This window comes from Ranitomeya imitator, chromosome 2 (assembly GCF_032444005.1).
Source record: "Ranitomeya imitator isolate aRanImi1 chromosome 2, aRanImi1.pri, whole genome shotgun sequence".
Taxonomy (NCBI): domain Eukaryota; kingdom Metazoa; phylum Chordata; class Amphibia; order Anura; family Dendrobatidae; genus Ranitomeya; species Ranitomeya imitator.
Window position 1 is genome coordinate 360,892,117 of NC_091283.1, and position 18,441 is coordinate 360,910,557.

General features: G+C 42.8%; 1 protein-coding gene across 2 annotated transcripts; it reads left to right on the plus strand.

The window, feature by feature from the left end:
• The first annotated feature begins 15,050 nt into the window (after positions 1-15,050).
• LOC138663840 (gastrula zinc finger protein XlCGF66.1-like) lies at positions 15,051-17,718 on the plus strand. 2 transcript variants are annotated; one of them, XM_069750192.1, is made up of 6 exons: positions 15,051-15,861; positions 15,991-16,170; positions 16,253-16,376; positions 16,461-16,558; positions 16,757-16,838; positions 17,557-17,718. In XM_069750192.1, the coding sequence occupies exons 1-5, from the start codon at positions 15,688-15,690 to the stop codon at positions 16,826-16,828; spliced, it is 648 nt and encodes a 215-aa protein (XP_069606293.1). In that variant the 5' UTR covers positions 15,051-15,687; the 3' UTR covers positions 16,829-16,838; positions 17,557-17,718. The 2 variants fall into 2 exon arrangements, with proteins under 2 accessions (XP_069606293.1, XP_069606292.1); XM_069750191.1 differs by lacking the exon at positions 17,557-17,718 and having other exon boundaries at positions 16,757-16,840.
• The last annotated feature ends 723 nt before the right edge of the window (positions 17,719-18,441 follow it).

An 18,441-nucleotide genomic window follows, 5' to 3' on the forward strand; every position in this document is an offset into this window, starting at 1 on the left:
AACTTTATTTCGTCGCTGGATCTCCCGCAGACATTGCTGAATCGGCGTGTGTGACTCCGATTCAGCGATGTCTTCACTGGTAACCAGGGTAAACATCGGGTTACTAAGCGCAGGGCCGTGCTTAGTAACCCGATATTTACCCTGGTTACCAGTGTAAATGTAAAAAAAAACAAACACTACATACTTACATTCCGGTGTCTGTCGCGTCCCCCGGCGTTCTGCTTCCCTGCACTGTCAGCGCCGGCTGGCCGTAAAGCAGAGCACAGCGGTGACGTCATCGCTCTGCTTTACGGCCGGCGCTTACAGTGCAGGGAAGCAGAACGCCGGGGGACGCGACAGACACCGGAATGTAAGTATGTAGTGTTTTTTTTTTTTTTTACATTTACACTGGTAACCAGGGTAAACATCGGGTTACTAAGCGCGGCCCTGCGCTTAGTAACCCGATGTTTACCCTGGTTACCCGGGGACTTCGGAATCGTTGGTCGCTGGAGAGCTGTCTGTGTGACAGCTCTCCAGCGACCAAACAGCGATGCTGCAGCGATCAGCATCGTTGTCTAGATCGCTGCAGCGTCGCTAAATGTGACGGTACCTTTAGTGTTCGGTCACAGGACACTGCCCCAAGGACAGGGGGTTACAGTCCCTCTAGACCAACTAATGCACGGCACCGCAACTGCGGTGCCTGGACAAACTAAATAACAGATTAAGAGCACTGAGAGCATGCAGTGTCGCACTGGTGAACACCACTTAGTGCCCTAACTAGGGAGTATATACGCGCACTAACTGCGCATGGCATTGCACTGGCAAACACCACTAATTGATTCTGGTAATCGTGCACAGTGTAGGTATGCACTGACTGGCACTGTACTTGCTCCAAACACCCAGACTCAGACAACTCTAGGGAGGGGGATGATTAGGAGCTTTCACCAGTATCATATATGCATCCACACACACCACGATTTCTGTTTATACTAGCGCATGGCCGAGCAACCATGCAGACCTTTTATAGTTGTAGCCTTCCGGGACCTTGCCAGTGATCCAATCAGAGCCGCTTAAGGACCTGGGCATGTGACCTCCGACCTCCAATGAGAGGTCATCTCACAGGCATGCTCAGTAGGCAAAAAGCAGGACTCAGTCCCTTGAGCATCTGCTCACCACTGACTAATGCTGGTTACAATAGCTGGACCTGGGATGCCAGAAGCAACCAGACACACAGCATCAGCTTCAGCAAGTCGCTAGGACTGACGTCTCTGTTGAGCGGAATTCTCTGTGGCTGAGGAAGAATAGGAGACCACAGAGGACATGGTTCGAGATTCCCCCTGTGCAACGGCAGGAACTTGACACCTAACACCATATATTTTTGACAAACTACACAAGAAAACACAGTAGAGAGTCAAAATATTGACCAATAAGTGAACTGTTGGAGATGTGTATGTTGTGTGTGTATCAGAAGCCCCCTTTCCTTCAAAAGACATGATCACAGTGTGTTTGTCTTATACAAAGGTATGCCTATTCTGGGCATATCAAAAGCAGATGGATAATAGTTTTGCTAAGATAGTGTTATCAGGAAGGCGACAGCTGGTAAAACCAGTTGTTCCATTCTGTCCTCTCAGCCGAGGTTACAAAGGTACATCATATAGTGGCATGTAAAAGTAAAATGTAACACATTTACATTGTATTTTAGGCAAAAAAAACCCCACACATATATATACAGCATAGACCAAAAGTTTGGACACACCTTCTCATTCAAAGATTTTTCTGTATTTTCATGACTATGAAAATTGTACATTCACACTGAAGGCATCAAAACTATGAATTAACACGTGGAATTATATACTTAACAAAAAAGTGTGAAACAACTGAAAATGTCTTTTATTCTAGGTTCTTCAAAGTAGCCACCTTTTGCTTTGATGACTGCTTTGCACACTCTTTGCATTCTCTTGATGAGCTTCAAGAGGTAGTCACCGGAAATGGTCTTCCAACAGTCTTGAAGGAGTTCCCAGAGGTACTTAGCACTTGTTGGCCCTTTTGCCTTCACTCTGTGGTCCAGCTCACCCCAAACCATCTCAATTGGGTTCAGGTCTGGTGACTGTGGAATCCAGGTCATCTGGCGTAGCACCCCTTCACTTTCCTTGGTCAAATAGCCCTTACACAGCCTAGAGGTGTGTTTGGGGTCATTGTCCCGTTGAAAAATAAATGATGGTCCAACTAAACGCAAACCGGATGGAATAGCATTCCGCTGCAAGATGCTGTGGTAGCCATGCTGGTTCAGTATGCCTTCAATTTTGAATAAATCCCCAACAGTGTCACCAGCAAATCACCCCCACACCATCACACCTCCTCCTCTATGCTTCACGGTGGGAACCAGGCATGTAGAGTCCATCCGTTCACCTTTTCATGCGTCGCACAAGGACACGTTGGTTGGAACCAAAGATCTCAAATTTGAACTCATCCGACCAAAACACAGATTTCCACTGGTCTAATGTCCATTCCTTGTGTTCTATTGCCCAAAGAAGTGTCTTCTACTTGTTGCCTGTCCTTAGCAGTGGTTTCCTAGCAGCTATTTTACCATGAAGGCCTGCTGCACAAAGTCTCTTAACAGTTGTTGTAGAGATGTGTCTGCTGCTAGAAGTCTGTGTGGCATTGATCTGGTCTCTAATCTGAGCTGCTGTTAACCTGCGATTTCTGAGGCTGGTGACTCGGATAAACTTATCTTCAGAAGCAGAGGTGACTCTTGGTCTTCCTTTCATGGGGCAGTCCTCATGTGAGCCAGGTTCTTTATATAAACTTTCAAAGTTTTCCCAATTTTTCAGACTGACTGACCTTCATTTCTTAAAGTAATGATGGCCACTCGTTTTTCTTAGCTGCTTTTTTCTTGCCATAATACAAATTCTAACAGTCCATTCAGTAGGATTATCAGCTGCGTATCCACCAGACTTCTGTATAACACAACTGATGGTCCCAACCCCATTTATAAGGCAAGAAATCACACTTATTAAACCTGACAGGGCACACCTATGTAGTGAAAACCATTTCCGGTGACTACCAAAGCTTATCAAGAGAATGCCAAGAGTGTGCAACGCAGTAATCAAAGCAAAACGTGGCTACTTTGAAGAACCTAGAATATAAGACGTATTTTCAGTTGTTTCACACTTTTTTGTTAAGTATATAATTCCACATGTGTTAATTCATAATTTTGATGCATTCAGTATGAATGTACAATTTTCATAGTCATGAAAATACAGAAAAATCTTTAAATGAGCAGGTGTGTCCCAACTTTTGGACTATAGTCATTTTCGACATTTTAAAATTACAGAAAGGAAAATGGGCTGATGCAAAAATGTGTGCACCCTTGGAGATTTGTGTGCTCAGATAACTTTGACTAAGGTTTCATACCTTAATTAAAAAAAACAAAAAAACTAATCTATCCAAATAACTTTATTATCTCCAATTAGGATTAAAAACTAACACAACACCCAAACCCAATGAAACGGGAGTGGGTAATAAAAGCCTGGCCCGAATATATCAAGGGTAAAGGGTAGGAGGGAGTGGACTAAAATGCAATACTATATGTCCCTGTACTGCTCCCTGCCTTTCTGCGGAGGTTGGCACCCTCTTGGACGCAATATGGCGCCCCCGCTCTCGTCGGCTGACCCTTAAAACCTTGAGGGTCCCTATATCCAGGTGGGGATACTATACTTCTATTGATGTTAACAAATAGTCCACAACCTAGGGCCCAAAGTAATAATGCTAATCTACACCAAACCGATGCCAGGTGGTAATTCACCAAAAACAACGCACAACACTTGGTCTGACCGTACAACAGCCCTATACACTTATATACCGCCTACTATTAAGGCTAGGACACCCTATAGAGTCCCTAACCAAACAACCCTGCCTACCAGCGGAGGTTGGCACCCTCTTGAACGCAAATGGCGCCCCCGCTCCTCGGCGGCTGCCCCTAGCTTACCCTCACACAATCCCTGCAAAAACTAGGGATACCGTCCCTGGGTGGTGCCTTAGGGGCTGCACTAGTGGCTTATAGTAACGGTACCCTGTAGCTCGGTCAGACCACTAAAACTATATAGATGACTTGAAAGTACCTAGACCAGCAATGAGCAAACTATACCTGGTCAATAGGACATACACGTCAGAATTATACCACAAATAATAAGGCATTAATATATATTTAAGAGATGCGAGTTAGTTATATCACAGATAATAAAGCATTCATATAAACCTCAAAGCTGGTCACCGATACACAAATGGTGAAAAACCAAAACCAATTAAAAAACCTGATACACTTATCTGTGTTCAGGTCTTGCCTCTACGCGTTTCCCCCCATGATGTGGTTCCTCAGGAGGCATATGGGAAAATAAAGTTCCGTGTGCTGGAATCACATCGGAGATGTATGCTGTGCCTGGTTGTAGGAGCAGGGAATACACTGGCGAAACCACCTTTAAATAGAACCCACCTTAGACATAAACAATCAAGGGGCTAAATCTTCCCCATATGTAACGCTGCACCTGTGTCCCAGATATTGGATTACTTACAGGACTACACGATCACTGTTTACACATTCCAGTCGCCATTATTGTTTCTCGGCGTCTTCTCCCCTCTGCGCATGCGCCAGTACCTAACACTAGAGGTCCGGCTTCCTGATCACCTACTGCGCATGTGTTCGTGCGCCATCTTGTTGTAGACAACCAGATACTATCGCGCAGGTTCCATGACGCCGGTAGGGAGCTAAGCCAATAGTGTATCGGTGACCAGCTTTGAGGTTTATATGAATGCTTTATTATCTGTGATATAACTCTAACTCGCATCTCTTAAATATATATTAATGCCTTATTATTTGTGGTATAATTCTGACGTGTATGTCCTATTGACCAGGTATAGTTTGCTCATTGCTGGTCTAGGTACTTTCAAGTCATCTATACAGTTTTAATGGTCTGACCGAGCTACAGGGTACCGTTACTATAAGCCACTAGTGCAGCCCCTAAGGCACCACGCAGGGACGGTATCCCTAGTTTTTGCAGGGATTGTGTGAGGGTAAGCTAGGGGCAGCCGCCGAGGAGCGGGGGCGCCATTTGCGTTCAAGAGGGTGCCAACCTCCGCTGGTAGGCAGGGTTGTTTGGTTAGGGACTCTATAGGGTGTCCTAGCCTTAATAGTAGGCGGTATATAAGTGTATAGGGCTGTTGTACGGTCAGACCAAGTGTTGTGCGTTGTTTTTGGTGAATTACCACCTGGCATCGGTTTGGTGTAGATTAGCATTATTACTTTGGGCCCTAGGTTGTGGGCTATTTGTTAACATCAGTAGAAGTATAGTATCCCCACCTGGATATAGGGACCCTCAGGGTTTTAAAGGTCAGCCGACGAGAGCGGGGGCGCCATATTGCGTCCAAGAGGGTGCCAACCTCCGCAGACAGGCAGGGAGCAGTACAGGGACATATAGTATTGCATTTTAGTCCACTCCCTCCTACCCTTTACCCTTGATATATTCGGGCCAGGCTTTTATTACCCACTCCCGTTTCATTGGGTTTGGGTGTTGTGTTAGTTTTTAATCCTAATTGGAGATAATAAAGTTATTTGGATAGATTAGTTTTTTTGTTTAATACTAATTTGGATCATCAAACAGTATACTTTTTTCATACCTTAATTAGCCTGTTAGGGTTATGGCTTGTTTACAATCATCGTTAGGAAAGTTCAGGTATTGCAAATTTCCCAGCTTTATAAAAAAACAAGTTTCCTCTAACCTTGGGCCGAAAACCATCAGCCATGGATTTTTCTAAGCAGTTGCTCAGCACTCTGAAAATGGTGAAGGTCCAGTAAGCAGGTGAAGGCTATGAGAAGATAACAAAGCGTTTTCAAGTTGCCCTTTCCTCAGTTTAAAATGTAATTAAGAGAGGTCAGTTAACAGGAACATTGGAGGTCAAGATAAGGTCTGGAAAACCAAGCACAATTTCATTGAGAGCTGTTGACCTTCAGAAAGATTTGGCAAACTCTGGAGTTATGGTAAATTGTTCCACTGTTCAGAGACAGCTGCATAAATAAGGCCTTTATGGATGAGTCATCAGAACAAAACTTCTCTTGCATCCTCACCATAAAATTCAGTGTTCGAAGTATGCAAAAAAACATCTGAACAATCCTGATGCATTTTGGAAACAAGTCCTGTGGACTGATGAGGTTAAAATAGAACTCTTAAGCCACAGTGATCGAAGGTACAGTATATGTGGAGAAAAAAGGGCATAGAATTTCAGGAAAAGAATATCTTGCCAACCATTAAGCATGGGGGTGGATCAGTCATGCTTTCGAATTGTGTTGCAGCCAATTGCCAGGGGACCATTTCTCTAGTACAATGAAGAATGGATTCAATGAAATTTCAACAAATTCTTGATGCAAACATAACACTACCTGTAAAACAGCTGAAGTTGAAAAGAGGATTGCTTCTAGAAATAGATTATTATCCTAAAAACACATCACAATCCACAGTAGACTACCTCAAAAAGCACAAGCTTATAGTTTTACACACAGTCACAGTCCCCTGATCTGAACATCATTGAAAATCTGTGGCTAGACCTCAAAATAGCAGTGCTTGAAAGACGACCCAGGAATCTCACAGAACTGGAAGAATTTTCCAAGGAAGAGTAAATAAAAATCCCTCCAACAAGAATTGAAAGACTCTTGGCTGGCTACAAAAAAGTGTTTACAAGTTGTGATACTTTCAAAATATGGGTGCTAATAGGTACTAACTATGTACGGTGTCCACAATTTTGAATCGGCTCACTTTTCTTTTTATAATTTCAAAATATAAAAAATTACATTTAAAAAATGTATATATTGTATCATCTTTAACCTTAGCCCTTTTAGAGATCATTTCATTGTCAGGTTGCGTAAGTGCTTACAATAACAATAACTTTGACTAGGGGTGTCCAAACTTTTAACCCCTTCATGACTTTGGGATTTTTCGTTTTTCCGTGTTTGTTTTTCACTCCCCTCCTTCCCAGAGCCATAACTTTTTTATTTTTCCGTCAATTTGGCCATGTGAGGGCTTATTTTTTGCGGGACGAGTTGTACTTTTGAACGACATCATTGGTTTTAGCATGACGTGTACTAGAAAACAGGAAAAAAAATCCAAGTGCAGTGAAATTGCAAAAAAAGTGCAATCCCACACTTGTTTTTTGTTTGGCTTTTTTGCTAGATTCACTAAATGCTAAAACTAACCTGACATTATGATTCTACAGGTCAGTACGAGTTCACAGACACCTAACATGACTAGGTTATTTTTTTATCTAAGTGGTGAAAAAAAATTCCATACTTTGCTAAAAAAAAAAATTGTGCCATTTTCCGATACTCGCAGCGTCTCCAGTTTTCATGATCTGAGGTCGGTTGAGGGCTAATTTTTTGCATGCCAGGATGACGTTTTTAATGATAGCATTTTGGTGCAGATACGTTCTTTTGATCGCCTGTTATTGCATTTTACTGCAATGTCGCGGCGACCAAAAAAACATAATTTTTTTTCTCGCTACGCCGTTTAGCGATCAGGTTAATGCTTTCTTTTACTTGGTAGATCGGGCGATTGTGAACGCGGCGATACCAAATATGTGTAGATTTGATTTTTTTTTAATTGATTTATTTTGATTGGGGCGAAAGGGGGGTGATTTAAATTATATTTTTTTTATTTTTTTTTTCACTTTTTTTTTTACTTTTGCCATGCTTCAATAGCCTCCATGAGAGGCTAGAAGCAGGCACAGCACGATCGGCTCTGCTACATAGCAGCGATCTGCTGTTCGCTGCTATGTAACAGAAAATCAGGTGTGCTGTGAGCACCGACCACAGCTACCGGCGATCAGTAACCATAGCGGTCTCAAGGACCTCTATGGTTACAATACTGAAGTCATTTCCTGCCGCCCGGCCGGATGCGGTAGTTAAATGCCGCTGTCTGCGTTTGACAGCGGCATTTAACTAGTTAATAGGCGCGGGCAGATCGCGATTCTGCCCGCGCCTATTACGGGCACATGTCAGCTATTCAAAACAGCTGACATGTCCCGGCTTTGATGCGGGCTCTCTGCCGGAGCCCGCATCAAAGCGGGGCTTCTGACCTCGGACGTACTATCCCGTCCGAGGTCAGAAAGGGGTTAAATACAACTGTAGCTCCCAATCAGGGATTAGGGTAATGCACCTTAACCAGTGGGTAGGGAAAATACAATATACTGTTGATCTAATTTCACACACCTGGACACTGCATCTTTTTTGGCTGGGGTTAAAAACCTAGTGATGGATCTTTTCTCATTTTCCACCGGGGTAATGACGAGCATACTGGGCAAAGTATCCACTCGTTACCCCTGCATTAATTCCCCTGGTGATTTATATCCTTAACCCCTTATTGGATATCTAGAAATAGCTCTTGATTTCTATATAGGGACAGTAAGGGTATGTGTCCACGTTCAGGATTGCATCAGGATTTGGTCAGGATTTTACATCAGTATTTGTAAGCCAAAACCAGGAGTGGAACAATTAGAGGAAAAGTATAATAGAAACATATGCACCACTTCTGCATTTATCACCCACTTCTGGTTTTGGCTTACAAATACTGACATAAAATCCTGACCAAATCCTGATGCAATCCTGAACATGGACACATACCCTTAGGTTGCCATCACAGTAACAGTATTTGGACAGTATTTTACATCAGTATTTGTAAGCCAAAATTGGGTGGGTGATAAATGCAGAAGTGGTGCATATGTTTCTATTATACTTTTCCTCTATTTGTTCCACTCCTGGTTTTGGCTTCCAACACTGATGTAAAATACTGACCAAATACTGCTAGTGTGACGGCAGCCTTAGGCCAGCGTCACACTCAGCGTAAGACAATACGGTCCGTATATTACGGCCGTAATACGCTGAAAAGTCCACAAAATAGTGGTCTGTAGCTCCTCCGTAGGCAGGGTGTTTCAGCGTTTTTTGTGCATGGCATCCTCCATATGTAATCCGTATGGCATCCGTACTGTGTGTTTTTCTCGCAGGCTTGCAAAACCGACATACGGCTATACAAGGGATCCATGTGTAAAAAAAAAAAAAACATATATACTGTGTATATATATATATATATATATATATATATATATATATATGTCAGTGGACACATATATGTATATATGTTATTACTTCATACAGCGCTAGATAGCTTTAAAGCCGGTAATTCAATTGCCGGCTTTTGCTATCTCCTTCCTAAAACCCGACATGATATGAGACCTGGTTTACATACAGTAAACCATCTCATATCCCCATTTTTTTTGCATATTCCACACTACTAATGTTAGTAGTGTGTATATGCAAAATTTGGCCGTTCTAGCTATTAAAATAAAGGGTTAAATGGCGGAAAAAATTGGGGTGGGCTCCCGCGCAATTTTCTCCGCCAGAGTAGTAAAGCCAGTGACTGAGGGCAGATATTAATAGCCTGGAGAGGGTCCATGGTTATTGCCCCCCCCCCCCCCCCGGCTAAAAACACCTGCCCCCAGCCACCCCAGAAAAGGCACATCTGGAAGATGCGCCTATTCTGGCACTTGGCCACTCTCTTCCCATTCCCGTGTAGTGGTGGGATATGGGGTAATCAAGGGTTAATGCCACCTTGCTATTGTAAGGTGACATTAGGCCAAATTGATAATGGAGAGGCGTCAATTATGACACCTATCCATTATTAATCCAATACTAGTAAAGGGTTAAAAAAACACACACATTATTAAAAATTATTTTATTGAAATAAAAACAAAGGTTGTTGTAATAATTTATTCTACGCTCAATCCTTCTGAAAACCCTCGCTCTGTAACAAAGAAAAAATAATAAACCAACAATATACATACCTTCCGAAGATCTGTAAGGTCCCACGATGTAAATCCATCTGAAGGGGTTAAAACATTTTGCAGCCAGGAGCTCTGCTAATGCAGTGCTGCTCCTGCCTGCAAAACCCCGGAGAATGAAGGTAAAGTAGGTCAATGACCTAGATTTACCTTCATTTGCGGTGAGGTGCCCTCTGCTGGTTGTTCCTGGAGCGTGGGAACTTTCCTGGAAAGCTCCCAGGCTCGAGTTCATATGAGGACAACCAGCAGAGGGCGCCCTCATATGAACTCGAGCCTGGGAGCTTTCTATGAAAGTTACCACGCTCCAGGAACAACCAGTAGAGGGCGCCTCACTGCAAATGAAGGTAAATATAGGTCATTGACCTACTTTACCTTCATTCTCCGGGGTTTTGCAGGCAGGAGCAGCGCTGCATTAGCAGAGCTCCTGGCTGCAAAATGTTTTAACCCCTTCAGATGGATTTACATCGTGGGACCTTACAGATCTTCGGAAGGTATGTATATTGTTGGTTTATTATTTTTTCTTTGTTACAGAGCGAGGGGCTCCAGAAGGATTGAGCGTAGAATAAATTATTACAACAACCTTTGTTTGTATTTCAATAAAATAATTTTTAATAATGTGTGTGTGTTTTTTTTAACCCTTTACTAGTATTGGATTAATAATGGAGAGGTGTCATAATTGACACCTCTCCATTATTAATTTGGCTTAATGTCACCTTACAATAGCAAGGTGGCATTAACCCTTCATTACCCCATATCCCACCGCTACACGGGAATGGGAAGAGAGTGGCCAAGTGCCAGAATGGGCGCATCTTCCAGATGTGCCTTTTCTGGGGTGGCTGGGGGCAGATGTTTTTAGCCAGGGGGGGGGGGCAATAACCATGGACCCTCTCCAGGCTATTAATATCTGCCCTCAGTCACTGGCTTTACTACTCTGGCGGAGAAAATTGCACGGGAGCCCACGCCAAATTTTTCCGCCATTTAACCATTTATTTTAATAGCTAGAATGGCCAAATTTTGCATATACACACTACTAACATTAGTAGTGTGGAATATGCAAAAAAAAATGGGGATATGAGATGGTTTACTGTATGTAAACCAGGTCTCATATCATGTCGGGTTTAGGAAGGAGATGGCAAAAATTGGTAATTGAATTACCGGCTTTAAAGCTATCTAGCGCTGTATGAAATATTAATATATATACATATATGTGTCTCACTGACATATATATATATATATATATATATATATATATACCTATTCTATGTGTACACATTTATTCTACCTATTCTACTGTAAGCTGTCAGTGTGATTTTACTGTACACCGCACTGAATTGCCGGCTTTTCTCTCTAATAGCGCTGCGTATTTCTCACAAGTCACACTGCTGGTCCGTGTGTAATCCGTATTTTTGGGGCTTCCATAGACTTTCATTGGCGCTTTTTTTTGTGCAATACGGTGACAAACGCTGCATGCTGCGATTTTCTACGGCCATAGCAAGCCGTATAATACAGATCAGTAAAATACGGCAGATAGGAGCAGGGGCATAGAGAAGCATTGGGCCGTGTGTAATGCGTGTTTTACGGATGTATTTTATGCGCTCATACGTCCGTAAAACTCGCTAGTGTGATGCCGGCCTTAGTGTTAGGTGCACAATCTGCTATTTGATGTGTGTGATTAGGCAACATGGGTGAAAATACTATTAGGTGATTGTGGGTTTGAATGTGTGGTATTGTTTTGCCATTACTGTATTAGTGTTGCAGTGTAAAAAAAAAATAAAAACAAACAAAAAAAAAAAAAAAATTATATATATATATATATATATATATATATATATATATATATACACATATATATAGTCGCCTGCTTGGGTATAAATATATTTGTGTGTAACAGGCTGCAGACTTATGTGTGTAATAAATATTTTTTATTAGTACACGGTTTTCTCGCCATTCTTAAATATATAGCATAATGAACAGAAAGTGTTACTGTGTCATTAAAAAAGTTGTATAATAATTGTTAATAGCGAAGTTAGAAATAAAATAAATAATTACTGTATTTTTCAGATTATAATACGCATCGGACCATAAGACGCACCCCAATTTTTGGGTTGGAAAATAGAGGAAAAATATTTTTATTAGATGGGGTCTGTCTTACAATCTGAATTTATGGTATCTTACCTGGGAGCCGACAGCGGTGCAAAGGGATTTCAGGAGCTATGGTCCCTTCCACAGAAATTTTTTACGGCTGAACATTATAAAATTCCGTGATGCTCCTGAGGGTTTAAGGTGCTCACCACACATCTAGAAAAATTCCTTGAGAGGTTTCCAAAATGGAGTCATTTGTGGGGGTTTCCACTGTTTAGGCACTTCAGGGGCTCTCCAAACGCGTCATGGCATTGGCTATCGATTCCAGCCAATTTTGCATTCCAAAAATCAAATGGCACTCCATCCCTTCTGAGCCCTGATGTGCGCCAAAACAGCAGTGGTATCTGCATACTCAGGGTAAATTGCACAACAAATATTCTGCAACTGATGCATGTGGGTGAGATGTGTCCGAGGGATGTGAACACGGAACTCTGTATAAGCAATGGCAGATAGTGTTACTCGCTAACTTGTGCTCCTATTCTTGATGAGCTGCACGTGAGTAGTCCGGAAGGATGATGCAGTGATGAATTCAACAGGTTTTTTTCACAGTACGTTGATGAAATGAGGTAAGATATCAGTGAAGATGAAGGGATGAAGATGACGAAGAAATTAGAACTGAAGGTTAGATCTGGTATTAGAAGCACGAGATTAGAGCCGATATATTGAAGCACGAAGTTAGCGGTAACAAGAACCTTTCTCCAGTTCTGAAGCTTGTGCTGTCCAAGATGGCACTGACCACCAAAAGGAAGTGAGTTAAAGATAAGAGGAGTTGCAGAAAGGTAATATAGGTAAACACAGTAATACATGACCACATAATATAAAAATAAATATACAAGTAGACAGCAGCAAAGTACAAGAAATACAGTAGATAATAGAATTAAACCATATAACATTAGGCAAGTGTCCCTGTAATGGCTGAAAGTCTTTGCAAAAGATTAGCTAATAGCACAACAAATTTTGGGGTCCATTTTTTTTTTACTACCCTTGTGAAAATCACATTTGGGGGCTAAAATAAAATTTTTGTGGGAAAAATGTGTTTTTTTAATTTTAAGCCAATTTCGCATTCCAAAACTCAAACGGTGCCCATTCCTTTCTGAGCCCTGCTGTACACAGATACAGTAGTCTTACATCACATATGGGGTATGTTCGTACTCAGGAGACATCGCAAAACAAATTTTATGGTGCATTTTCTCCTGTTACCCTTTTGGAAATTAAATATTTGGGGCTAAAGTAAGATTCTTGTGGGGAAAAGTTAAATGTTCAATTTTTCCTTCCACATTTTATTAATTCCTGTGAAGCATTTGAAGGGTTAATAAACTTCTTGAATGTGGTTTTGAGCACCTTGAGGGGTGCAGTTTTTAGAATGGTGTCACTTTTGGGTATTTTCTGTCATATACTGTAGGCCCCTCAAAGTCACTTGAAATGTGATGTGGTCCCTAAAAAATGGTTTTGTGAATTTTATGGAAATATGAGAAATAGCTGATCAACTTTTAACGCTTCTAACTTTGTAACAAAAAAAAATTGTTTCAAAATTGTGCTGATGTAATTTAGACGTGGTAAATGTTTTCTAGGAACTATTAAGGAAATATGGTTTAAGGGCATAAAAATTCAAAGTTTTCACCAAATTTCTGATATTTTCATAAATAAAAAAAGCCATATCTAACAAATTTTACCATGGTCATCAAGTACAATATTGTAACTATTGTAAATACAGATTTTCCGTATATACTCGAGTATAAGCCGACCCGAGTATAAGCCGAGGCATCTAATTTTGCCATGGAAAACTGGGTAAAGCTTATTGACGTGAGTATAAGCTGGGTATGTATTGTCCCCTCATCCCTTTCCTGCTATGTGTGGCTCTGTGCAATAGTATTGAGGCCCATTCAGACAGGTAAGTATCTCTGCCTGTTTTTGGTGTGTTTTCTTGAATTTTTCCTTTTGTGGTGTTTTTTATGTGTGGCTCCCCCTGTCCTGTCCTGGTATGTGGCTCCCCCATCCTGTTCTGCTGTGGGTGGCTTCCCCCGTTTTGTCCTGGTGTGTGGCTCCCCTGTTTTTTCCTGGTATTTGTGGCAACCCTGTCCTGTCCTGGTATGTAGCTTCCCTGTTTTGTCATGATGTGTGTGGCTCCCCCTGTTGTATACATGACTCCACGGTCCTGCATGGCTCCCACGCTTCCGCATGACTCCCACATGGCTCTCACCCCCCATCCTACTGACCCTCCTTGCGCGTCCCTGCATCTCTCGGTGCCGGCAGCTTTTCCTTGTTCCTGTGCTCAGCGGTCATGTGGTACCGCTCATTAAGGTACCGTATTTTCCGGCGTTTAAGATGACTGGGCATATAAAACGACCCCCCAACTTTTCCAGTTAAAATATAACATATTCTTAAAAGTCGGGGGTCTTCTTATAGGCCGTGTGTCATAGGGCGGGTAAGGACCAATCTGCATATGGTGGGGGGGAATGGTCCTGATGACGAAGGGAGAGGGGGCGTCTCACAGGGAAGGTGTAAGTGGAGTATCCCCCTATTACCTCATTGTGGCAGCGATGCTCTCTGCGGGTCCCTGTGCTGGGGGGCAGCGGCGGTGGATCCTCTTTCAGCAGTGTGGGGACTCTGTGCTGGGGGCAGCGGTGGCTCTTTGTGCAGTGTCGGGGCTCTGCCGGCATTTCCTCAATGCCTGGAGGCCCTGGCAGCTACATTTTTGCGATGCGGTGGCCTCCAGGAAAATGGACGCTGGGGGCGGCGCCTGTTCAGTTTCAGATCTTGTCTCCCGAGATCTCGGGATGAGATCTGAATCTGAGTATGCACTGCCCCCAGCGGCCATTTTCCCGCTGGTCACCACATCGCAGCAATGGAGCTGCCGGGGCCTCTGGGCTTTGAGGAAATGCCGGCAGAGCCCCAACGCTGCGCAAAGAGCCGCTGCCACCCAGCACAGAGCCCCCACGTTGCACAAAGAGGAGCCACCGCCCCCAGCACAGAGACCTGCAGAGAGCATCGTTGCCACAATGAGGTAATAGGGGGATACTCCACTTATACCTTCCCTGTGTGATGCCCCCTCTCTTCGTCATCGGGATCACTCCCCCCCACCATATATTTATTGGTCCGCACCCGCCCTATAAGACGACACCTGTCATATAAGACGACCCCCGACTTTTAATAAGATTTTCAGGGGTTAAAAGGTCGTCTTATATGCCGGAAAATACGGTAATGAATATGTGCTCCACGCCCATGTGAGTGGAGAGGCATACATATTCAAAAGAGTGGTACCACCTGACCGCTGAGCACAGGAACAGGAAGAGCTGCCGGCGCTGGGACAGCGATGCAGGGACAGAGATGCAGCAACAGTGTGTGAGCATTGATGTCTTCTGGAAGCTAATGGCTTTCTGGACAATGACTTGTGTATAAGCTGAGAGGGGCATTTTAAGCACAACAAAATGTGCTGAAGATCTCAGCTTATACATGAGTATATACAGTAATGGGGTCCAAAAGAGCAGTCTTTTTTTTTTTTTGTGAGCGCAGCCAGGAGAGCCACATCCCTAAAAAGACCCGGACTGCCCATCACTAGTGGCAGTGAGAAAACTGCCTCTGCATTGTGATGTACAGTAACGACAAAGATCAGGAAGAAATTAAAAGGATTTCCCAAGAATAGATAAATAATACAAAATCTACTTGTTACATCTCCTGGGAACCTTTATGACACATCTTCTCCCCATTCAGGTCCCTACAATATTGGATCCTCTCAGTGAAGATCTTCTGTATAAGAGAATTTTCCTGATTGATCTGTCAAAGATGGATAGGGACAGGAACAAGATGGCAGAGAAGATGCTACACCTCACCCTAGAGATCCTCTTCCAGCTTACTGGAGAGGTGAGAGATTCTGATGACGTCACATTACACCATTCTTATTTATGGGAATAAAAGGTGGACAGAACTGGAGAGGTGAGGACTCTGGAAATGTCTGTAGTGAGATTTATTAATGTGTCTCTCCATAACCAGGATTATACAGTAGTGAAGAAGACCTCTAGTGAGCGCTGTCAGGACCCAGTGTCTGAGGTATGGGGAAGAATCCTGAGCCCAATCACCGGCCCTCCACCTCACCGCCTGATACAGGAAGACATCAATGACCAGAAGATCCTAGAACTCACCTATAAGATGATTGAGCTGCTGACTGGAGAGGTGACACTGCTGGGAATGCTGGGACATTATACAGTAACGCTATAAAGGGAACAGGGTATGACCATATCATTGTATGTGTCAGGTTCCTATAAGGTGTCAGGACGTCACCATCTATTTCTCCATTGAGGAGTGGGAGTATTTAGAAGGACACAAAGATCTGTACAAAGACGTCATCATGGAGGTTCCCCAGTGCCTGACATCACCAGGTAATAGACAGGACTAAATACACACGGTCTATAATTATCTGTATGTAAAGACTGAATTCAGTACCTGTATGTGTTTTTTTCCAGTTCTATCCAGTAAGAGGACAACACCAGAGAGATGTCCCCGTCCTCTTCTTCCACAGAACTGTAAACGAGAAAATTCCAATGTTCCTCAGGATCATCAGGTAGATGGAGAGAAGGTGTCATGAGATCTCTATGATGTGTAGACGGCTGTGAAGGTCTTGTGCTCAGTCTTTGTTTATCCTCTAGAATTATACACTGAATGGCCATTTTATTTAAAACATTTTTGGTCATTTTGTTAATAATTGATCTTTTCTGTTTTTCTGAATAATTTCACGCGACTTTTACAATATTTATTTCAGGGTAACGATATGAGCAAAATTATTATACAGCCATTTGTGATGGGAGATGTGCGATGTAAAGAGGAAACATAAAACTATCCAGGTGAGTAGTAACCACGAAATGCAGAGAAGAGTCACATCAAGGTAAATTACTATACAGAAAAGGGTTCAACTACATAAAAAAATAAAATTCCAGGGATGTCGGACCTATTGTAAAGCAATGGCTTTATAGCAGTTTCTATTAGAAAAGAACAGATTATCTTCAAATAAGTTTGAATATTAAAGATATAGAGAGAAAAAAAGTGATGCATGGCACTGCTACTAAATATTTCTAATATCACCACAGAAATTCCAAGCTGTTGTGCCTATATCTCTGCTGCTGGACACTTGGGTGCACGCCTGTCAGTCCATGATAATCCAAAACAAAGAAAAAAATGGAGTGCACTCACCGGTCCAAAATGCAAACAGTCCTTTAATCAAAACATGTGCAGGTACACTGGGAGAACGTGGAACAGAAGGACGACGGCCATTTCACGCTACTGCGCTTCAACGGGTCCTAGCGCAGTAGCGTGAAATGGCCGTCGTCCTTCTGTTCCACGTTCTCCCAGTGTACCTGCACATGTTTTGATTAAAGGACTGTTTGCATTTTGGACCGGTGAGTGCACTCCATTTTTTTCTTTGTTTTGGATTATCTTCAAATAAGTTCACTATAAGCAACAGAAAAAAAGCAGGACACCTACGAGGGGCGATCCAAAAGTAATGATAATCGGTTATTTCTATTGCACACAGAAATTAAAATAAAATGTTTTCTTCTCTCTTAGGTACCCACTAGTCCAGGAAAAAAAAATCACTTAAATAGACCACGATTCCCGGGAGCTACATTCATTTGAATATGAACTGCCGAGGAGTGAACATCAAAATGGAAAAAAACCGAGCTCAGAGCTGTCATCAAATACCTCTGCTTGAAAAAAATGACTACCAAAGACATACACAGCGACTTGTTGGAAACATTGGGGGACTCTTCTCCTCCATATTCCACAGTTGCATGCTGGGCCAAGGAATTTAAGCTGGGAAGAACATCGACGGAAGATGAACATCGTGAAGGACGCCCATCCACGTCCATCAATGAAGAAAACGTGAAAAAAGTTGAAGAAGTTGTATTGGCAGATCGAAGAGTGACTATCAGGCATGTAGCTGAGGTCACAGGGATCTCATATGGCAGTATTCAAAGAATCCTTGCAAAAGAATTGCATATGAGAAAGGTCTCCGCGCGTTGGGTGCCAAAAATGTTAACCGACGAGCAAAAGAAGAAACGAGTTGACATTTCAATAGCAAATCTCGAAAAGTTCCAAGCAGACAAGGAAATTTTTTTGTCACGTTTTTTGACCATGGACAAGACCTGGATCCACCACTTTGATCCCGAAACTAAACAACAATCGATGACGTGGAAACGAGCCGACGAACCGACGCCGAAGAAATTCAAAGTGTCAAGCTCAGCAGGGAAGGTTATGGCGTCCGTTTTTTGGGACGCTGAAGGAATTATTATGGTGGACTATTTGGAGAAGGGAGCCACTATTATGGGCTCCTACTACGCAGAACAAATAAGAAGATTGCAGGAGGCTATCAAGGAGAAAAGGCGCGGCAAACTGCGGGCTGGAGTGCTGTTTCACCAAGATAACGCGCCGACTCACAAAGCTGCAGTTGCC